Consider the following 23,566-nt stretch of genomic DNA (forward strand, 5'->3'; position numbering starts at 1 on the left):
ATGGAGGGTACTTAAAAAACTAATTAGGTTTTATCTTAGAGATAAGAAGGGCATAAAAGGACTTAGTTGCCATGAAGAGCATGATGGAAGAGAATTTTTAATATGAAAAAGTGTTGAAATACATAATTTAAGTGACAAATTGAGTTGTAGAGAGGCTACATGAGTGTTGAGTGAACAATTACAAAGCATAAAGGATTTGATCAACATAGAGGAGTACAAATTACAAGTCACTTTATCTTGTTACATTCTTGACAATTTCATTAAGTGTGTCAAAATCCTTCAAGCAAGGTAGTTCTTGAAAATATTTATTTGTAAATCCTTTAACAGGGTGAACACTGTAATAGTGGATAAAATGTTTTAACATGGCAGTGATAGAAACACAATTTTTTTTCATGTATCAGCTAAGCAAAAGAAATTCAATAGCTTGATATTTAAAATCAAAGATGATAATTCAAGAAACTTTATTACAAATGAAAACCTCATTCGGCAAGAAGGGGTTAAGTATTTTAAGAATCTTCTTGCACTTGACATTTCACCGTCTCCTACTGTTTCTCAAGTTTATGAGATCCTAGATTCCATACCAAATATGATTTCATCTTAGGACAATGATATGTTGATGGCACCCTTCACCATCCAAGAAATTCGTAAAGTGGTCTTTTCCTTCCCTCTAGATAAAGCCCCTGGCCCAGATGGTTTTTTTGCCCTATTTTATCAAAGTTGTTGGGATATCATTGGATGGGATTTATTAACAACCGTTGAATAATCTAGAAAGAGTAAGAGCATGCTTAAGTATTTCAACACTACAAACATTTCAGTTATTCCCAAGATCAAGGACCCTCAAACATTTGCGGATTTTAGGCCAATTTCACTTTGTAATCTATCCTATGAGATTATATCTAAAGCTATATATCTACGAATAGAGCATCTTATCCCTCACATCATTTCACCTGAACAAGGTGGTTTTGTTCTAGGTAGAGAAACTATGGAAGAAGCTTTAGTGGCACATGAGGTTCTTCATTCAATAAACTTAAATCAGGTATCAAATTTTGTTATAAAGCTCGATATGATGAAGGTTTATGGTAGGGTTTGTTGGAATTTCTTGCTTCAAGTACTTAAAAAAATGGGTTTTTCTAAAAATTGGTGCAAGTGGATTAAGGCATGTATCTCAAGTGCTTGGTTCTCAGTGTTAATAAATGGTAAGCCAACGGGTTTTTTCTCTTCTAGACAAGGGGTTAGATAGAGAGATCCACTATCTCCAATTCTATTCATTATTATGGTTGAAGCTTTTATTAGGACCATTTCACGTCAACATGAGATCAACAAGTGGCATGGTGTTCATATTTTGGGTACAAATATTTCTACTACACATTCTCTTTTTGCGGATGATATATTATTATTTGGATTGTCAAATGTTCAGGAGGCTCGACAAATTAAACATGTTCTCAACCTTTATTCAGTCGTTTCAAGTCAAGCAATTAATGCACAAAAGTCAAAAATCTATTTTTTCAAAACAAATAAGTTGATAGCTGATAAAGTAAATAAAATTTTGGGTTTTACAATGGATTTATTACCCTCCACATATTTGGGAATTCCTTTTTTATGGGTTTAATAAATCTTCATATTGGTCCTTAGTCATTCAACGTATTAAGAGTAGAATTGTGGCCTAGAAAGTTAGATGGTTGTCTTTGGCTGGTAGAGTCTTGCTGATTAAATTAGTCATAGTAGCAATTCCAAATTATTTTATCGCAGTTCTCAAAGTCCTCCCCAAAGTTTTACTTCAAATCCAAAAATCGATTAAGGGTTTCCTTTGGACAGGTAATATGGATGATTCTCGAAAAATTCCACTTATTTTCCTACAAGATATGTCACATATCCTAGAAGTAGGAGGGGTAGGTGTGCATGACCTAACCAAAAGAAATGAAGCTTTTGGTGGGAAATTAAGTTGGCAAATGTATAAGAAACCTCAATCCACTTGGTGCAAAATTATGCAACAAAAAATATCTTGATAATAATGATTCTTCTAGAATTTTCATTATCTTGGATCCTCCAAAAGGATCAGTTATTTAGGACTCTATGATAGCATCATGAGATATTGTGGTTAAATATGTTTCTTGGGAAGTTAACAATGGTAGCAGAGTTAATTTTTGGAGGGATTCTTGGAATGGTCAGATTCCTCTCTCAAGTTTTGGAGGGATTCTTGGAATGGTCAGATTCCTCTCTCAAGTAACTTGATCTCTTCTAATATTATTGAGGTGTCAAAGTTTCATTGGGGTACTCAACTCAATCAATTTGTGGCAAGTGTTTGCAAATTTTTAAGGGAAGTCACTTGGAAGAACTCAGATGTATTGCCCTTGTCATCTCAGGAGATTAAACAATTTAAAGATATTCTGGTCTCTAGACAAGTCTTCTTTTCTAGATATGAAGATATGATTTTCTGGGCTCTAGCCAAGGATGGTCATTATTCAGTAAAGGAGGGGTACAAAATTTTGAAGCATAATGGTTCGAATAAAGTGACTAGCAGAGCATTCTCATTTTGCTAGAATCATGTCGTGCTTCCATAGGTAGGTTGTTTTTCTTGGATTGCATTAAAATATAGGATTTTGACTAGTGACAGATTGAATAGATTGCACATTGCCTCATCTAACAACTGTGTTTTTTGTAATAAATGTGAAGAATCAGTGGATCATCTATTTGTCTCTTGCTCATTTGCCTATCGATGCTAGAGTTTTGTTTTGAATAAATTAAACTATAGTACTCCAATTCAGAATACCCTTTAGGATCTTTTTAAAAATTGGCTAGTTCTTTATCCTAAGTCACTATTTGTAAACCTTTAGATATGTATTCCAACATTGGTTGTTTTGGCTATTTGGTGGGAACAGAATAAACGCATCTTCAGAAAAGAGTGTCACACTTTAGAAAAAGTTCTGGAGGGAATTGAAAGATCAATCTCAGAGGTGACAAACACAAGTTTAAGAAATTCAAAATTCAATCCTGTTGTTACTTCTTGGGACTCTCAAGTGATTTAGAATTGGAAATAGTTATTCATTCAAGATGGTTGGAAGATTAATAAAACATCCTCTTCTTCATTATCTCGTAAGAAAATAGTTTGGAGACCTCCAGAAGAGGGATATTGGAAACTAAATTTCGATGGTGCATCAAGAGGAAATCTTGATACTTTTGGATTAGGTGTGTGCATCAGAGATTATAAGGAGATATTGTGGCAATTACAACCTCCCCTTTGCCCATTGGTACAAACAATATGGCAGAGGCTCAAGCTCTGCTAGCCGGTCTCATATTAGCCAAACAAGGAAACTTTCGTGTGCTACATATTGAAGGAGATTCTTCTGTCATTATAGAAGCTTGTATACATAGGAGAACTTCCTCTTGGAAATTAAAGTATATTCTCATTCAAATTTGGAGGCTATTAGATGAATGTCAAGATGTCTGCTTTTCACATATTTTCAGGGAAGGAAATCAAGTTGTTGATTTTCTATCAAATATGGGTTGTTTATACCATCACTTCATCCTATACCTTTGGTAGAAAAATATGATGTCCTCAAAAATTTAATTAAGGCTGACAAGATTATTGGCTCGAATTCGTATTAGTGGCCTTGATCAGGTTCTACATTATATATTTATTATATCTGTTGTGAATCATCCCTGCTTTGTGTGGAAAAATTGACATATCATGGTGGCTTTTGGAGAAGTGCATTTTTCAGATTATTGAAGGATAGATTGCGTGTCAACTCACATGGTTTATGGATAGAATTATTCCACATTTTGGTTTTTGGATAGTGGTTTGATGTCTTGCATCAATCACTCCTAATATGGTGAGTCACTCAGAAGGTGACAATTGTAGCTCCTAAATGGGCATATTTATCTCTTATAATGAAAAGTTGTGGGTGTCATCCCCACCACAAATTTTTCCTCTAACCAAGGGTTTATGCGAGACCAAAAATCAGTTTGTTATATGTGTGCATGAATGGTTTATGGTTTATTGCATAAGTAATTTTCATTTCAGTTATTTGTTTGATTAAGTGCTGAAAGTTTATTATGCTACAAGTTCAAGGTTTCAAGTTTGAATAGGTAAATTGTCATAGTATTGATTCACAACCCCTCTAAGTAACTACCATTTCCAACAATTGACATAGAATTTGTTGACGCTGATCTTGAATGTGAGTAATTTTATGCACTTAAGAAAACTAAAGAGCTAAAAGGATATCTGAATATTCAAGATAATAAATCATTAAAGAATAAATAATTTTTTGATAAAGAGGTTAAGGTTTGAAAGGAACAAATTGTAAATTTAAAACTACAACTAAAGGAACAAAATATAATTCTTTTTGTTAAAGCTACCAGGGTTCACAATCCATTTGAATTTGATACATAGTTTCTAGATTTGATTGGTTAGTATTTTTTACATCAATATTTCAAATCACACTACATGATCCATCATCATGATGTAAGAGAGCAAAAAGGAAGAAAACTATTGATGAAATACATGTCTTTATTTCATTTACTATTTTGTGAAACATTTTGTACTTTAAGAGTTTGCCCTGAAATTGTATTTATCTCATTAATCTAGGATCATTGAGCAATTTAAAAAATCTGGGTTAATATATGTCAAATGATATAAAATCAACTTAGGATGCCTTACAAAAATATAAAAAATCATATAAGCTTTTAAGTTTCAGGGCCCTTGCCTCCAAACCCTCATTGAAATTTTTTTGGGGGAAATTGCAATGATAACAGTGGGGAAAATTTAACCTTCAAGTTATATAATTGATTAGGATCCATATAATAATAATGTTCAAATGATGGTTGCTAAGTATTTGTGCCCATGACCACAAATTTCTTCAACAATGAAACATTCACCATAATTTTAAAGAATTCTCATATGATTGAAAATAAATTGCCACTACAAATTAATATTTTCTCCTTTCAAATTAAAAACATCGCCAACAATATTCACTCACCCCCTTCCCTCCCCCCATTGAAGAAAAAGAAAAAGAAAAAAAGTAGTAGTCACCAAGATTTTACACCTTGTTTGAGAAGGTTTCTTAAACTTATCCCCTTTTTAAAATAATAACACAACAAATAATAAATTGTTAGAAAAGTGACCATTACATATTTTATATTCAAATTAAATGTTAAATCATTTAATTCATTAGATTTAATACTAATAAAAAGATATTTAGAAGCATTGACATATGAAATGACATTTTATGTGTTAACAAATTTATTTATATATGAATATGACATTTAATATACTTAGAGATATAATTATGAATGAGTATGGCATTTTTATGTGTGACAAATATATTTAAGCATGTGTATGTTGAAAAGTCAAGCCCATATTAAATCAATGATCTAAGTAGACAGACCTTGTCTCCTCAATTTTAAAAATATGTTAGAAGCATCTTAATTTGTAATTTTTTTTTGGGAGTAACAGGTTTGTACCTTGTGTATTAGAGGGGTTGTGGGAATTGGAAAACACTTTATAAACAATCAATTATGATATATTTTTAGTTGTCGAGTCAAATTCATTGACCCATGTTTCATGAGTAGTGTTTCACAAGAAGTCATCTCTCATGCTCAAATGAATAACACACTTAACATTGGATCTAGGTGATACATAAATGAAGTATCTAGCCTTCTCAAGAGGCCCCCCCATCCCAATACGACTATCACTCAAGTGTGCTTAAACATAGAGTTTCTTCAAGGTTAATTCCACTTAACTTGCTACTCCATTTGCAAAGCCTTCATCAAGTGTTGCCCTTTATGAAAATTGATTGACAACTACTTTTCAAAATCTATTCAATGAAGATTGCGTGGAAAGAAAGAATGAATTCGTTACTAAACTAAATGATAGGTGCTTCACAATACTAAACTAACAAAATTTACAATCCCATAGATTATTCTTGATCTCATATATCTTGAAAATTCATCTATTCTATACTATATCTTACCATGAAGTACCACCACATTCATATAGATTAAACTAATTTAATTTATTGTTTATGAATAAAAAATATGATGTTACACCTAGAATAAAGTAATTCTTGATTAGTTTTTTTAATAGAGAATTTGAAAGATTTTTAAAGTCTACTTATAGTAAAATAACTCATATGTACATTGACAAACATACTATAATCTATTTAAAATATGAGAATCTCTAGATATATATCCCAATTATTTATTTATTTTATAAAGTCTCTCCAGTTTGGCCACCAAACCAAATCCACGTGAAAACAGAAGCCCCCAATCTCCTAGTACAGTGGGACATGTCAGCAGAAACCCACGCGATAAACGGCTTCTCGGGAAGTGATGCAGGGTGCCCAAGCGTCCACGTGGCAGACAATCGGGCTAGAAGCCTGCATTTGAATCTTTGAAAAATCGAATCTTTGGGCAATTATAAATATCCCCTTTTTCCCCCACGGTATGTATTTCTCTTCTTTCTCCACTTCTCCTCTCTTCTTCCGCTTGATTTCTTCTTCAAACCCTACAACGTAATTCCTCTTTCACAGTTAACCTGGAATTTAATTCACGGGGGAAGAATTTCGTGAAATTTGTGACAGAAGGGAGAATTGTTTGATGTTGACTTCAATAGAAGTGGAAATCTCTGACGGATGCTTTCAGAGAAGCTGGACTGGACTGAAATAAGTGTTTAGTTCATGCTATTCATTTATTTTTGTAAATTTAGTTCGCAGTGTACAAATTTAAGAGCTGAATTCAGTGTATTGAAGTCATCCTTATCTTCAGATTCTTATTCAAAGCCTTTTCTAATTTGATTTGGTTAAACCCCTTTTTTGTGATCGAATTGCTGGCAGCTAATTTTATGCATTCCGGAAGGGCGATATCAGTGAATGTTTTGCGAGGGGATTTTGGCAGCTAGTTTTGGTTTTTAGGCTTCGGTTGCAGGTCCCATGTTGGATTGGGGAGAGTCGATTTTTGCGTATCTGAGGTTTTTGCAATTTTGGGATTTATTCTGGTTTTGTTTCTTGTATAAAGTTTCTGCAACTGAAGTGTTTGTTGGGATTTCTCGAGTATTGGAGTTGGTGATATAGGTGGCGGTTTTACTTTTGTTTGGAGTGTTTGCATTGTTGATTGGCACTAATTTGGGATCAGGTGGCAGTTGAGTTTGTTTTAGCCGCTGAGCGAGGTGGATTGGATTCGCCGAGGGTATTTATGTTTTTTCTTGACGGTCTGTTTTGTGTTCAATTTCTGCAAATTGAGTTGTTTGGTTAAAAGTGAACGAAATTGGACGATCTGAGTAGTGCTGCACTTAGGGGGTTTCAGCACTTTTTTTTTCTGTAGATCGTTTTCTTAGTAACTTTGGATTTTGGAGCTCTAATTTGAATAAAGAGCAGAGGGATGATAATTTTGTTTGTAGCTTCTTGTAGTCGGATGTTTCTTCAGAGAGTATTTTTGTTGCTTTTGGCTATTGGATGGGCACGGTATAGATGACTGTGAGGCATGCTGAGTTGAAAAATTGATCAGGGTCTAAGGATTCGGCAGGGCTGGAGACTGTAACATAAATTGCCTTTTCATTAGAAGGCAATTAATTGTTGATTGGTGAGCATTAAATCTTATTGTTTGAGCTAGTGCATCTGACCATGGGGGAGCCTGAAAAAATCCAGCAGATTATTTTAGAATTCTTTCGTAAGGTGGTGCAGGTAATTTTGGTGTCTAGAATTCACTCTGTATTGAAGTCATCCTTATCTTCAGATTCTTATTCAAAGCCTTCTTCACCAATGAGGGATAGGGACAAATGGTTCAATTTGAATGTAGGTCTAACAGACATTGCAAAGCCCCTCAGCTTAGAGCCATGGAGTAAAATCCCCACAACAGAGCCAATGTTTGTGGATATACTTTTGGCTGGGTCTGATGGATGTTCCGTATCACGACCAGGTGGGCAATTTTCCAGGGGTTTGATTTTGGAGAGATGGACTGTGCAATATGCCTTGAATGCATCTTCCTCTGCTCTACATATTGATATGCAAAGGTCAGTGCTTTACAAGAAGGCAGTGATACTTCTTCGGTCTCTGTACTGCACAACAAGGCTGTTGCCTGCATATAGGGTATTTAGAGACCTGCAGAAAAGCCCTCCGACTCACAATACAAGGAAACTAACGTACAGAATTTCTGCCTCTCCAACGAACCTTTCAAAGGGAATAATGGAAAATCATAATTTTACCCCTGTGGAGACACAGTGTGGTAAGCTTTGTCTTTCTGTTTCGTACTTATCAAACCTTATTGGCAGACCTGGCAGCGAAGTTGATAGGCCGGAAAGCCCTATAACACAGCTAATTCCAGATTATTGTGGGAGCCCTGGTTCCGAGAGGAGGTTTCATGGCACTTCGAGGGGCAAACACAATATTTTGTCTGCGCCAAGCTCTCCTGCTTTTAAAACTACGGGATTCGGAAGATGCCATAGCTGGAGTGGGGGTATTAACAAAATTATGCTTCCATCCACAGCGCCACAGCGATCCCCGTCGCATCGGTTTAGCATGATCCCAACGGGCCCTAGTCCCAATTACCATGGCACCTTTATCAGCTCTCGTACACCACCGCTCCCGGTGACGCCTCAAAGAAGCCATAGCAATTTGGATCGCTTTGCTTCCCCTTCTCCCTCACCCCCTATGCGGAGTCGCCTATCAAATGAAAGTGTGTCCCAAGGGCTTCTACGAACAGGAAGTCTTCCTCAGAATATGGATCAAAGCAGAAATACTCTCCCTCATCATAGCAATTGGACTAGGGAGGCCCATGCATTGTCTCGAGCAGTTTCTGCTAATTCTAAACTTATGGCTGTTTACTCTCATAGTGCTCTCAGTTCAACATCAACATCTGGGAGTTCAGTTGTTCCAAGACAAGCACACTCGGGCCACAAGGTGGGCATGATAAAATTTATTGACTGTCGATTATTTTCATTTTCAATGAAGAATGGAGCTCAAAACTTGAAGTTTATCCATATGCCCTATTGGATCTCTAGTTTAGCTATCGTCCAGTATCAACAAATGACGTGCTATCACATTTCGGGAACTAGTAACATTTTTTTGTGATAATAATGTAAAGCTCTGATCTATTGCATTTTGGCATTTACATTGGCTGGGTGTTGGTTTACATTTTGTACTATGTTACTCGTCATTGTTAAAATTCCATAATTTTTTTGCACAGTTAATCTACTTTTCAACCTTCTTGTAACATCCCTTCATTTCATTCTTCAAGCTTGTGTCGTGCATCTTTGAAGCAAATAAACTATGATGATCTAGAGTTGAATCTCCTCATGTTTTGTAAATGTCATGATTTTATTTTAAACTTGACCCTGCTATGAATTTGAAGTTCCCTATTGCAAATTTAAAAATAGAATTTTAATTTTTCTTAGCTGATATAATATTATAAATTTTATCATTGCTTGGTTCTGACAAAGAGAGAATAATCAATTTTGGTTTGCAAGGATGAGAAAGATGACAATGTCTCACTGCGGGGTACACTTTCGAGAGGATCAAGCAGACGTTCTTTTACTAATGAAGTTGAAGATGAAGACTTGTCTTGCCTCTTTGCACTTGATGGCGATGAGAGTGATGGCTATAGAAGCAGGTAGTTTTTATGGAATTCTAGCATGCCTTTTGGATTCTCATATTTCAGCTATCATACATGTTAAAACCTTATTCTAATGCTTCATGACAAATGGCCTAGTGCGAAAGACATTGATTATTGAAAATTGAAATTTTAAACCTTTATTAAGTTACAATCTAATGCACGGATGACTAGAGTACTAAACCAATGGTAAAGTCAACAATATTTCATTGGATTTTATATTAGGGTATTTAGACAATCCTAGTTCAGCCTCTTCTTTTTGATAACTTAGTAGCAGTTCTACTGGGGCTTCTTCTAGGAAAAAGATACATTCTTACTTATGTGTTGATGTCAAGTTTACACACTCTATACACTTGCACTCTTGAAGACATCAAGCATGTGAAACTTTGTGAACATGGGATGCAATTCACAAAACAACTTCAAGATTGGGAAGTCTGCTCTCTCTGTGATTTTCAGTGAGCTCTAAAAATCACTTTACAGGGAAAAGGGAAGAGGGAACTGAAGAAATAACTGATGAACAACAAATTTAAGTGAATGATCAGAGACCATTCACTGTATATGATGGTTACATTGTCCTAGCAATGTGCACAATGATATTTAACATAGAATACAGCAAAAAGCCTCACAGAACAATAAGAGACCATTTATTTGAACAAGCAAAAGGAGAAAGTTGATAGAGCCTCATGTATTAATCCACAACTTTTACTTATGAAGATTATATATAGCATCTTAGGATACACAAAGGCTACCTGAACAAAAGGAATAAGAGAAAATAACAAGCACAAGCAAACATATTACATTCCTGATCTGAGCGAAGAAAAGATAAATACAAGTAGAGCTCCAATAGTATGGGTGTGCAACAATCCTTTGCTTTCTAACCCACTCCCTTGTGCAAATGTAACATCTGGACACCATTTATAGAGTACAGAGGAGGGAAAGAGAGGAAAACAGAAAACAACTGAAGAAGTCATTAGGGCATTATCATGTGCAAAAACCATTAGCGATATTGAATCTCTGCATGAAGAATCTCTCTCTTTACTTGCCATACCTGCCAACATCTATTAGCTCATCAATACTAGTTGAAATGGCTGCTAAATGAATAAGAAAACCAATGCCTCCCACTGTTATATTCTCTATCTGGTGTTTATTGACTTCAGTTTTTTGCTTTTCCAACGTCTTTACATGCTGAAATATCATCTTTCCATTCTAAATTTTTAACACATTTTTTTTTCTCTTCCCATTCTTTGATACGAGCTCTAAAAATTACTTTTAGGGCATAAAGAGTAGGAGCTTTTTCTTTATGATACCTTAGGACAACTTGAGCAAGTTTCATCTTATATTTATTTTCTTCTCGCTTGTGTTGACAAGGTCTTGGGGAGACATTGAAGTGAGTATAATACTAGTAGTGGATTTATTATAAAGCTTTCACTTTATAATTTTAGAATATTGCCCATTTGTCAATATTATTAATCAGATTCACTTTATCATATATCATGATTGTATCACTGCAAGGGTCAATATAATATATTTGACTCTGGTATTATTATCTTGACATTCACAGGAAATCCTTCGCATATGAAATTGATAAAATTACGTCCTTTATCTCTTCACTGGATGTTATTTTTTTTAACAAATCATTTTGTTAATTGAACTAGGGCTCACCTTCATTTTGGTGTATAAAATGTTTTTATTATTACTGTTGTAGCCAAATTCCTTTCACAGGCCCCACTGATGCCACACCAAATCTGTTCAATCCAATAGCCCACCCCTTTTATTGACATCAAAGGAATTCATTTGAATTTGATCTGTCCATGAATTTCCTTTTCATCAGACATTTCCAAATATGGCGGCAGCTCTGGTAGTTTTGTCTCTCCAAGTCAAATGATCCACAACTCTTTCTTCCATATAGGTCAACACTCTTCTACATTGTGCTGTCCATAGATATGCTTCTAATAAATGGTGGCAGCTTTCTTCATTGTTGTGGAATCCATTTGTATTGCACTGGATGTAATTCCAATATATATTGTTGTGCCATGTTTTAAGAATGTTTTGCCTTACTATTCAAATGTTTTCACAACATTTCAGACGTCTGTACTTTGACCTTGTGCTTGGCATTGTAGATGTAGTGCCGTATTTCACTATGGCTGCACTCTGGTTTGGAGCTAAATTTGAAGTCCTTGGAAGGCATTTTCTATGCTGTGGATCATTTTGAAATGATGCACCATACTATTTGGTCTTGGCCATTGGTGCTCATTAAAATGTTTCTTAATTTATGTACTGTGTAATGTGTTTGTTTACTGATATACATAGATGCACAATGATTTGGAGGGTCACATTGTATTGGTTATCCTTAAACTCATTCTCAAAGTTCTTTCCTTTGATTGTTATGCCTGGCTGCACCATGTGCCTCCTTGCTGGAATTTGTATTGCTATTTTGACTTGTTTTATATGATGTCCCCTTCTAATAAAAATGAGATTATTTAATAATAAATTAAAATATCAAAACACTTCGATTGTTTTACATGGCTGCGCCAGCTGCCTCCATGCTGGGTTATTTATTGCTTTCTGATCTCTTTTATGTAATTTACCTGTTTTAAAATGAGATTATAATACTAATAAATTAAAATATCAAAAGATTAAAATATAAAATATGAAATTACTGTTTAATTAAATTAGAAGTCAAGGGGCATTTGAAAATTCATGACCATTGAATGAAAAAGATATATAAGAACAACCAAACGAGGAGATTTGGGAACCATATGAGCAATATTTATTTATTTGATTATCACTCCTTTAGAGCATGTAGCTGCAGTTGATTTAATGTTAAGGACAAAACTCCTCAAAGATCAGAGATTTAAGGACAAAACCCCTCAATTTCTCTTTTCAGGTTAATGGATGAAAACCCATATCTTTACAGCTGCAGATTGGAGGAAAGATTACTGCAGAATATAAGTTTAATATTTTTCGAATTTGTATTAAGCTTAAAACTTAGGGTTAATAGTTATCAAAATTATAAGTTTGAAGTTATATTATTATTTATAATTAATTATAAATAGTACTACGATGAGCCTCAAATATCTATTTAAGGCAGAAAAAGGAAAAATAAATAGGAGACATTACAAATGTTATAAGAGTAGCAGTCATGCCAGTTTGCCAGTCTAAATCTAGTTTATGCATTGGAGAGAAAAACTAGAGGCAGTACTACAAGAGGCTAGCAACTAAACCAGAGAGAATAAGATGGCTGATCCAGAGAAAGAATGAAAGAATGTGTGGAATGCTTATATGTAAAGACATGAACAAACAACACAATTACTCCTCAAAATGCTTCAAGAAATGAACAATACAATCAATCCCCTCAGGCTTGCCCTAGCTAATGGAGGAGAATATGGTAATCTAAATCATTCAATATCAAAACAAAACAATAGAACTCCACTTGGATCACCCAGAATTACACAGTCCACATTCTACCTAGAGATGAGTAGCCACAGGAAGAGGAAGAACTAAAAATGACAACTAATGATTTTGATGAGTGCATAGATGCATACTCAAGTCTTGATCCATTTATGAAAGAATAAATTACCATTTATAAAATTGTATAATGCAAGATGAAGGAATATAAGAAAAGAAGAAAAAAGACGAGTCATAAAGACCCAAAAATGAATTTCTTTTACAAATTTAATGAATACGAAGAGTGTTAGTTTAATAGGAAGCCATAGAAATGAGAGTGTAGATGACCTTAGTGAGGGTTTTTGTTGCACAACAAATGGTATTGGGATTTCAGTAGTTGGACCTTCAAGTCATAGCAAGATATTTATGGCCAAGAATGGTACCAACACAAGCCCTGGCAATGAGAAGTGGACATCAAAAGAAATCAGGCATTTTTGTGAAAATTTTGAACATTACAATAGTCCATTTGAGAACAACGATGGTGAGGAGACTCAGATTTTCGAGTTCAAGGAGACATTAAATGTTAGTCATGATAGATGTGGGGAAGAAGAAATTAGAAAAATCTAGCATTAAATTGTAAAGACATTTTCACATCTACAATTATTGTTGGCTATGTTGCAGGGCTCCTATCCACATGCCTTGTTCCTAGTGTGGTTGTGCATCTAGTTCATAGGCGTTTGTGGGTACTTGCTGGGTGCATATAGGTTGTGTGCACCCTCAATGTTGAAGGCTCACTTGCAGACCTAATGTATAAAAGAGGGCCCAAAACTAAATAAAAGAGCTTTTTTTTTTGTACAAAACCCTAAAGCAGCCCAAAATTAGGTCTTCAAACACAAAAACATTTTATTTTTAATTCTTATTTTGCTCTCACCATATTTGTGCTTTTGTGACTGAAGACCTCATATTGGGCCGTTGAAAGCCAAATAATTTGGAGGGAGGTGATTGTATTTGAAGAAGATTGATTGTGGAGTGCCAAATAGCTTCCACCAAGGAGATTTGAATATTTAAGGTATGCATTTAAACCTTATTCTTTAGTCTTTTGATGAATGTTTTGAAGTTTTTGATGGATTTTTTCAAGTTTGTGAAGAAGTTTTTCAAGTAATTTTTTTGTTCATTGTTTATAGATTGTAACAGCGACTAGTAGTCAAAGTGGGTGGGGAGGGAGCTTGAAAATAAAAAATTGATAAATGATCTCCTTTATGGAGACATACCACAAAAACTTGACAATTTTTTGGAGGTGGGGGATTTATTTGGAAGTGTAATTTTTGTACTACACAATATAATGACTCTCATTACTTAGTGAAACTTTACCAAATGGGGCTTTGGAAGTTTAGTATATATTAGGGCCGAGACAAGAGGCATTTGTTGTACAAGTAGCTGTATTGATAAAAAAACAAAAAGATGTTGACAAATTGATTGCAAAATAAAAACAATATAGTTATAGTTCCAGAAAGATAAAACAATGACATTACCCTCTTAGATAATTGCGTCCTCCAAATATCCATTCTTGCATATGCCCTCTATGGAAGATGAAGATGAAGATCTACAAATCCCCACTTGTGAGAGAGGCCTATTGGAGGGGGCATTCAAAATGGAGAGAAGAGATGTTGCTGAAGAAAAAAATGCATGTTGCCTCTATGCCAATGCTCTTCCATTCAACTTGGTGAGATTATTGGCAAGACATGGTGTCAGTAATAAATAGTGCACCTCCTAGTTTCATAAGTCCTAGGTATGAAAAGGTACATACCACCTCCTTACGAAAAGAGAGGGAATTTGTAAAAGGTCCAACTAAAACCAATTAGAGATTCTTGGATTGAAACAAGTGTGTCTATTGTTTCCATGGATGGAAAGATTGCAAAAATTGTCCATTAATCAATGTTATTATCGTGTTTCCCAAGGGGGCAATGTTTTTGAGGGCATTTGATTCTGTAGGGGAATTGAAAGAGGAAAAGTTCATTTCTAGGATTCTCATTGATTCCATAGAGATGGTGGGTAATGAAAATGTTGTCCAAGTAATTACAGACAATGCAAAAGTTTACAAGTCTACAAGTGCTTTTGTAGAGGCAAGATATGAGCATATATTTGGACATCATGAACAACACACTCTCTCAAATTGGTAATGCAAGCAATTGGCACTCAAACAAAGAGAGTGAAAGAAATATACCAGGAGGTAGAGGAGATCTAGATGTTTGTGACAAACCACCATATATCACAATCAATTATTAATTTTTTTAAAGATTGAAGTTGTTGAAGGTAATTTTTATTTATTTAGTTGCATTTATGTCATGTTTTACATAATTGAATAAAATATTTTTTGCATTGTTTACGTAATTTAAATGTGTTATTAACTTACTATTAACATGTTCTTAGGTTGCTGAGACATGGTTTGCATCTCACACAATTTTTTTTAGATGACTTGTGAAGGTGAAAGAGGCATTGGGTCAAATGGTTATTAGCAACCAATGGGTTATATAGCAGCAATCAAATTCAAAGAGGTTCAAAAGGTCAAGGCATTGGTTTTGGATGGTGACTGGTGCATTTGTGTGGATTATGTATTGGAATTAACCAAAGCTATCATGTCTATGCTTTGGTTTGTTGATATAGATGAACCATGCCCGGGGGATGTCTAAGATAACATGCGCACAATGTTGGAGAAAATAAAAGTGGAATTGCAAAGGAGAGAGAATGATTCTAAAGACACCTTTTACCAAAGGGAGAAAGCAATTGTTCTTCATTGTTCGAACAAGATGACCACGCCATTGCACCTCCTTACATATGTCATATCTCCAAGGTACTATAGCTTGCAAGTACTTTCTATCCCAGGGAGAGTACCATCATGTATAGATTGCGAAGTTGTTAAGGGTATAAGTGAGCATTTATTAGACTCTTTAAAGATCCAAAGGTAGAGTCAAGTATTAGGAAAGAATTTGGATTATTTGTCTTAGGAAAAAATATACCCCTTGTGCTTTCAAAGACCAATTTAAAATGGATTCTATTACAAGGTGGTACCTCCATGGTCAAGAGTTTATGCCTTTAACCTCTTGCAATCAAGATCCTCTGACAAGTAATTTTTTATTTTGCCACTTGTATTGTAAAATTTAACTTAACATTCTTGAATATATCTTGCATTTTTAATTTTTAATTTTTAATTTGTTGGTTTTCTCTATAGGTTGCAAGGTCTTCTTTTGCTGAATGGAATTAGAGTACATACTCCTTTATCCTCTCAATTCGCAACCAATTGGCTACAAAAAGAGCTGAACACTTGGTGTATATTCATTCCAATTTGTATCTTCTGACACCTAAGGATCCCCGATGCAAGGAGGAGGCAGTGATGCTTTGAGATGTAGTACCTAAGTTCTCTAACTTGGATGCAACCATTAAGGATCTGGCTAGAGCCGTTATGGTTGATGTGGATGATGATGATGAAATACCATATGGTGCATCTAGTGCGAGTGGAACCACTTTGGGTTCAAATGATGATGATGATCTTAGACTTGCTGCCACTAGAAATCCAATGAATGAGTTTTTTAATAATCCCTTTAATGATTTGCGAATATTAAATCATATTTCATTAACTATATTTTGTAGTTTAGTGATTGTAATGATTCTCATCTGAATTGTGAACATAGACATATATGATATCATTGATATGGCTTATTTGAATATTTTTCTACTATTAATTGGCATATAATATTAATCTTATTACGGAAGTAATTGGTAAAATACTTGCTTGTTATTAACAGAGACCAAGAGGTCAATTTATACAAAAGAATAAAGCGATGTTTCCTTAGCAAACTACCAAAAAGAATAGAAATATTCTATTCTAACAGATAAAGCTAAAAAAGTGAAAGCTAACTAAAGTTGAAAGATCCCTGATGGATCTCTGCTGCTAATCTGCTGTAGCTTAATTATATTTTTTCTTTTTAATTTTCTTTTTCCTATTTATTAAAGTTTTCTTGCAGAACTAGACGGAAATGCAGAAGAGTTTGTTTTTTTTTTTGCGTTTTTGATGATTATTCAAGATAGAAATGAGGAGGAGCAAATGATATGAAAAGAGTCTGAAAATAAATAACAATATGCAGCAAAATCAGAATTGATACAAATCGTACCAGGCAGATCTCTGAATTATAGAGCCAAATAAAGGATCCAGTACATTTTCCCTAACAATGACGCCAAACTGGCTGATGGAAAAGGACTGTGAACATGCAAATGTCTGCTGCTGATTATCCGACTCACTATATTTCAAAGTGCTGCAAATGGCGGCTACTGCTGCAAGGCTCACTTTCCCATGTACCAATAATCGTGCCCAGCTAAACAATACTGCAAACCCAAGCTGAAATGGTGTCCTCCTTCCCTAATAATAGCTGGTACCATTGAAAATTCCAAGACCAAATACTGCTGAGGGTTACGTCCCAGCCAGTAAATACCCTGGGGTTTGCGTCCCAGAATAAAATCGCCCAAGCAGAGCAAATTTGTAAACAAGTTTAAAATGCATAATATGAATGAGGAATGGTGCCTCCATCTCCTTATAACCCCTTCCAAAGCAAATCGAACCCTAAAGTGACTCCAAAAGGCGTTGGATTACAAAAGTGATTTAAGTCTTATTTTAAAGTGGCAATGTTACTAAAAATGACCCTTTTTCTCCATAGACATAAATCCGTTCATTGAATCGCCCTGAGACCAAAGAGAAAGATTTAGAAAAGTTCAAGACCTTTCCAACGAGCTATCACACCAAGGGGTATGCATCCAAATGAGGTCAAAATTCCCCTTATTACTCCAAAATGGCTATTAACTTAGCCTTATTTAATTATTAAACGCTAACTTAGGAAATATTAAAAATATAACCCAAATAGCTACAAAATGCCCAACTGACATCAAAAACCATAAAATCATCCTGTCACCTGTCCGTGACTGAAGTCGGAAATCAAGGATCGACTGGCAGTCTCATCACTAAAATCTAGGGATGCTCCTAAATTTTAGGAAACAAGCTCTATCCCTCTGAAACTGAACCCAAAGAGAAAACTCATGGAAACCCAACCCTGTGCATGATCATACCTCCTAAAAAGTAGAAATGAACCCCATAAATATAGGAACTGTCTCCTAAAAACAAGGAACGTCTCCCAACTGATCAATAACCGCCAGAACACCAAGTCCCCAACATTGAATAACCATATTGGGTCTCTATCCAACCCTGTCAGCCTACAAGACCCCATAATAAGCTGACTCACATGTCTCTGCTAGACTGAGCTAGAGTGGGGACATGACAAAAGCTAACTAGATATTTACAATAGATAACCATTAACTAATAATAGACGACTTATCTATTCTTGCAATACCCTCCCTTAATGGTTAATCTATCTAGAACACTGAGCTGTCCTCTGAATTTGACAAATTTATCAGGACCAAGAGGCTTGGTGAGACTGTCTGCAGTCTGATCTGTGGTAGGAACATACTGCAGATCAATAGTCTCGTCTTCAACCAACTGTCGTATGTAATGACAATGAACATCCACATGCTTGGTTCGTTCATGGAAGATTGGATTCTGTGCTAACTTGATAACACCTTCGTTATCAACAAACAGAGTAGTCGGTCCTGCTGGTGACATCTGCATATCCCCAAGCATCCAACGAAGCCAAACAGCTTCACATCCTGCTTTAATAGTCCCTCTGTATTCAGCCTCTGTAGAAGAGAGAGAAACTGCTTGTTGCTTCTTGCTGGTCCATGTGATTGCACCGGATCCCAAACTGAACACATATCCAGATGTTGACTTTTTATCATCAACAGAGCCTGCCCAATCTGAATCTGTGAACCCACTGAGTTCAGGTTTAGAACTTCGAGAGTACAAAAGTCCATAATCTGAAGTGCCCTTCACATAACGAAGCACACGCTTTGCTGCCATCCAATGATCAGCCTTAAGAGCTGTCATAAAGCATGAAATATAGCTTACTGCGAAGCTAATATCAGACCTAGTAGCAGAGAGGTAGATGAGGCTACCCACTAGTTGCCTGTATGTAGTATCATCAACGGAAGGAGAATCAGACTTTGCTGATAACTTGAGACCTTTCTCCATAGGCGTAGATGCAGGTTTGCAATCCTGCATTCGAAATTTGTCTAACAAGGCCCTGGCATATTTGGACTAAGAGATGAATATACCAGAAGATTGTTGCCAAACTTCAACACCTAGGCAATAATGCATGAGCCCAAGGTCAGTCATATCAAAAGATTGGCAAAAGTTCTGTTTGATTCCTTGAATCAAAGATGCTGAACTGCCAACGATGATCAAATCATCCACATAGATAACCAGAAGGATGATGTCACTATCAGTAGTCTTGATGTACAGATTTGAGTTTGAAGAACTCCTCTTGAAGCCTTGATCACTGAGGTACTTATCAATCTTGATGTACCATGCCCGAGGAGCCTGCTTCAAACCATAGAGAGCTTTTACTAATTTGAGAACCTGATGGTCTTTACCAACAACCTTGAAACCGGGAGGTTGCGTCATGTAGACCTCTTCATGGAGATCACTATTCAGGAAAGCACTTTTTACGTCCATCTGATGGACCTTCTAGCCAAACTATGCTGCCATGGCTAGGACTAATTTGATGGTGCTCATCTTTGCAGTAAGAGCAAAGGTCTCCTCATAATCAATGCCCTGAAGCTGAGAAAAGCCCTTTGCCACTAAATGAGCTTTGTGCTTATCCAAAGTACCATCTAATTTGTATTTGATTTTGTAGACTCATTTGCAGCCAATGGGTTTCTTCCCTGGTGGAAGATCAAAAAGGACCCAAGTGTTGTTCTTCAGCAGGCTCTGGTGTTCAGATGTCATGTCCTGTTCCCACTCTGGAATTCCTTTAGCCTCAGAAAATGTTTGAGGTTCAAACGCACTGTGAATGTTGGCCATAAGAGCAAAGTTAACATAATCTATAGTATTGCTCTTTTTCCGAGTAGTTCTCCCATCTACAAGCTCATCATCATGAAGATCAGCAAGTGTCTTAGCCCACCACTTAGGCCAGATAGGAGAAGGACCAATAATAGTACTAGGAGATGCTTGATCAGCAGGATCCGCATCAGAAGAAGCTGGATCAAACTCAGGTGAAGCATCTTCAAAACGAGGTGATCCCGTAGGAGAAGTCAGAGGAGTCTGTACAGGTATCACTGGAATAACTGGAGCTGCAAGAGCTACTGGAGCCCTTCCATCAGGTGGACCTAATGGAAGCCGAACTCCCAAATCATGAGCCTGCATAGGCTGGTCTGCTGGATCAGGAACAAGAGAAATAGGCATGAATGGTCCTCGCTGCTCATCAAAGACTACATCATGGCTGTATATAAGATGAGATGTCTCAACATCAATTAGGCGGTAGGCTTTGTGAAGACTGCTATATCCAGCAAGCATCAGTTTTTGACTCTTGGCATCCAACTTGGTGTGTGAAGCATTAGGGATCCAAACAAAAGCAAGAGAACCAAAAACCTTCAGATGATTGATTCTTGGCTTGCAACCTGACCAGGCCTCTTCTGGAGTTTTACCTTTGACTGCCACTGTGGGTGACCGGTTCAATAGATAAACTGCAGTGTTAACTGTTTCTGCCCAAAACTGCTTTAGAACATGTTTGTGTTCGAGCATGGAACGAGCCATCTCGGTGATTGTCCTGTTCCGACGTTCAACTACACTGTTCTGTTGTGGCGTGTGGGGTGTGGTGAACTGGCGTTGGATGCCATGTGTATCCAAGAAGTTGGAGAAAACATTCGAACAAAATCCCCCCCCCATTGTCTGATCTAAGAGTAATAATAGATTTCTTAGACTCTTTTTCAACTAAGGGTTTAAACTTCTGAAAAACAATAAATGCATCGGATTTCTTTTTAAGGAAATACACCCACATTTTTCTACTGAAATCATCTACAAACAATAGAAAATACCTGTACCCAAGAACAGAAGGAGTGGCCATAGGGCCGCAGATATCAGCATGAACAAGCTGAAGTACCTGAGAAGCTCGCCAAGAATCGCCACTGGGGAAAGGTGTGCGATGTTGCTTCCCAGCCTGACATGCGTCACAAATTCGAAGCTGTTGAGTTTGAATCTCTGGCAAACCAAGAACAAGCTCATCTCGAGCAAGTTGTGAGAGATAATGCACATTTAAGTGCCCATATCGTTGATGCCAAAGTGTGCTTATGGAAGATCGCCGAGTAGCCATAGCTAAGTCCTGAGAATCACCAGAATTAGTAAGTTTGAAAAGAACATGATCCTCAAGACCAACTGCAATAGTAGACTTAGTCGCCCGATCAGTGATGGTGCATTGATGTGAAGTGAAGGTGACTGCCAAGTGTGGAGAATGTCGCAGCAACTGACTGACTGAGAGTAGATTTAGTTCCATCCTTGGAACATAGTACACATCAAGGAATATGAGATTCCTCTCAACAGACTGAATTTGAATGTTGCCTTTACCGACATCTGTGTACTCTTCTCGGCTACCAAAAATAACAGAATCTGAATAAGGCTGGTGGTCAATAAACTAGTCTCTGCGGTGAGTGAAATGTCGAGAGGCACCTGAATCAATGTACCAGGCAGACAACTTCACATGATCTGCAGGTCTCTTAGCCATAAAGGTGTAAAAGGCAAATTCTGCCTGCTCAGTGTGCTCTGCACTGTTCACTTTGGGTTGCGAACTGGATTGCTTAGACTGGGCAGTTAAGCGTTTCCGACATTCAACCTTCATGTGACCAAACTTGTGACGGTAGTTGCATTGAATGTTCTTCTTTTTGGTACCATCAGATGTTGGAGCAGAAGACTTTTACTGAGATGGTTGTTGAAACTTGCCCTTATCCTTCTGAAAGGATTTCGCAGCAAAGGCTTGCTCAGTGGAGGTGGAATTGGACCTGCTACCGAACTGTTGTTTCCACCGATCTTGCTGAAGCAACAGGGTGCAGAGATCAGTGAACTTTAGATCAACACCAGTAGATGTGATGTTGAGAGTCTTGATAAAATGCTAATAGGATTTTGGTAAACTCCGAAGAGTGATTACCACAATATCCTCTTCCTCCATCTTGCAACCAATGGCAAGTAGCTGATCACGGATTTCTTGAATCCGATTCAGGTGTGCCTGGAGCGTGGTCCGCTCATCCATGACAATAGAAAATAGTGTGTTTTTCAGAAAGAAGGCTCTGCTCGTGTCAGAAGTCTCATGAAGACCTTTGAGGTGTGTCTAGATTTCGGTAGCTGTCTTATCGGATGGAATCTGAGAAAGCTGTTCATCAGCCACGGATAACTTGAGAAGCATTACTGCCTCTCAGTTATTCCGATCCCATGTATCTTGATTAGAACTCGGAGAAGTCAGACGCTTTGTAACCCCTAGAACAAGTTGATCAGTGTTCCGATATTCAAAGATTGCAATGATGTGTTGCTTCTAGGTTCCATAATTGCGACCATTGAATTTAGAGTTATGCTCGAGCAAAATATTTGTTAGAGGTGCCATGGTATGTCTTTTAATGAAAATCTGTGAAGGCACATTGTTCGAGGCAAAAATATGGAAGACCTAGAAGAATCAAAGAGTGACCTAGAAGAGAGCTCGAAAAACCCAGAAGGAATATGTTGTTATTTTTGGAATTTGTTGGCTCAAAAATTGAGGCACAAAAAACGAGGCACCCAGAAAAAACAGACGACAACCCAGTTGAGCTCTCGAAAAACCTATCAAGAATTTGCAAACAAAAAAATATTTTGACCCCAAAAATTAGGGTTTCGAGCCAAAAAACCAGTTGGTGGATTTGAAGGTCAAAGCAACAGAAGAATGGTGTTTGCAGGTCTGAAAAAGACGATTTTGATCAGAACAGGGGCGTTTTTGCCTGAGACAGCATAGGCAAAGAGATTTTAGCATAGAAAATTGTGATTCCACCCTCAAAAACGTTGTTCTTTGACTGCAGAAAAATAGATGCCAAAATTGAAACCCTAGCTCGTGATTTTCAGATATGATGAGGATCCGAGTTGCAGAAAAACAACCTCTAGATCTGCGATTTTCAGCAGCTGAAAAATGACAGTAAACACACGAATTCTTCAAAAAACGGAAAACCCTAGACGGGTTTTTGAGAAATTGCAGAAAAAATTCCGAAAATTTTGAAGCAAATAATTTCAAAAAAGAAATTATAGAATTTTCGAAAAAACTTCAAGTATTAGCTTTGATACCATATTACGGAAGTAATTGGTAAAATACTTGCTTGTTATTAACAGAGACTAAGAGGTCAATTTATACAAAAGAATAAAGCGATGTTTTCTTAGGAAACTATCAAAAAGAATAGAAATATTCTATTCTAATAGATAAAGCTAAAAAAGTGAAAGCTAACTAAAGCTAACTAGATATTTACAATAGATAACCATTAACTAATAATAGACAACTTATCTATTCTTGTAATAAATCTTTGGAATTTGGCACTGATCAATGATCAAGTATCATACTATGAAATGGTTTAGTTTTACAGTTCTGTATATTTCATTTTTTTGTATATACAATACACCTATATGTATTTAAATATT

General features: G+C 36.3%; 1 protein-coding gene across 2 annotated transcripts in view; it reads left to right on the plus strand.

Moving 5' to 3' along the window:
* Window positions 1–6,334: 6,334 nt before the first annotated feature.
* The window catches only part of LOC149544209 (autophagy-related protein 13b-like), a 36,010-nt gene continuing 18,778 nt past the window's right edge, over window positions 6,335–23,566 (plus strand). Inside the window, exons 1-2 of one of the 2 annotated variants that reach the window (XM_089798724.1) lie at window positions 6,335–8,891; window positions 9,458–9,600. In XM_089798724.1, coding sequence (XP_089654850.1) covers window positions 7,617–8,891; window positions 9,458–9,600 — 1,418 coding nt within the window. In that variant the 5' untranslated portion in view covers window positions 6,335–7,616. The remainder of the gene's footprint in view (window positions 8,892–9,457; window positions 9,601–23,566) is intronic. The other variant, XR_016355761.1, reaches the window with a different exon arrangement.

The sequence above is a fragment of the Cupressus sempervirens genome, chromosome 8 (assembly GCF_028749045.1).
Source record: "Cupressus sempervirens isolate cs-2001-9-10 chromosome 8, ASM2874904v1, whole genome shotgun sequence".
NCBI lineage: Eukaryota > Viridiplantae > Streptophyta > Pinopsida > Cupressales > Cupressaceae > Cupressus > Cupressus sempervirens.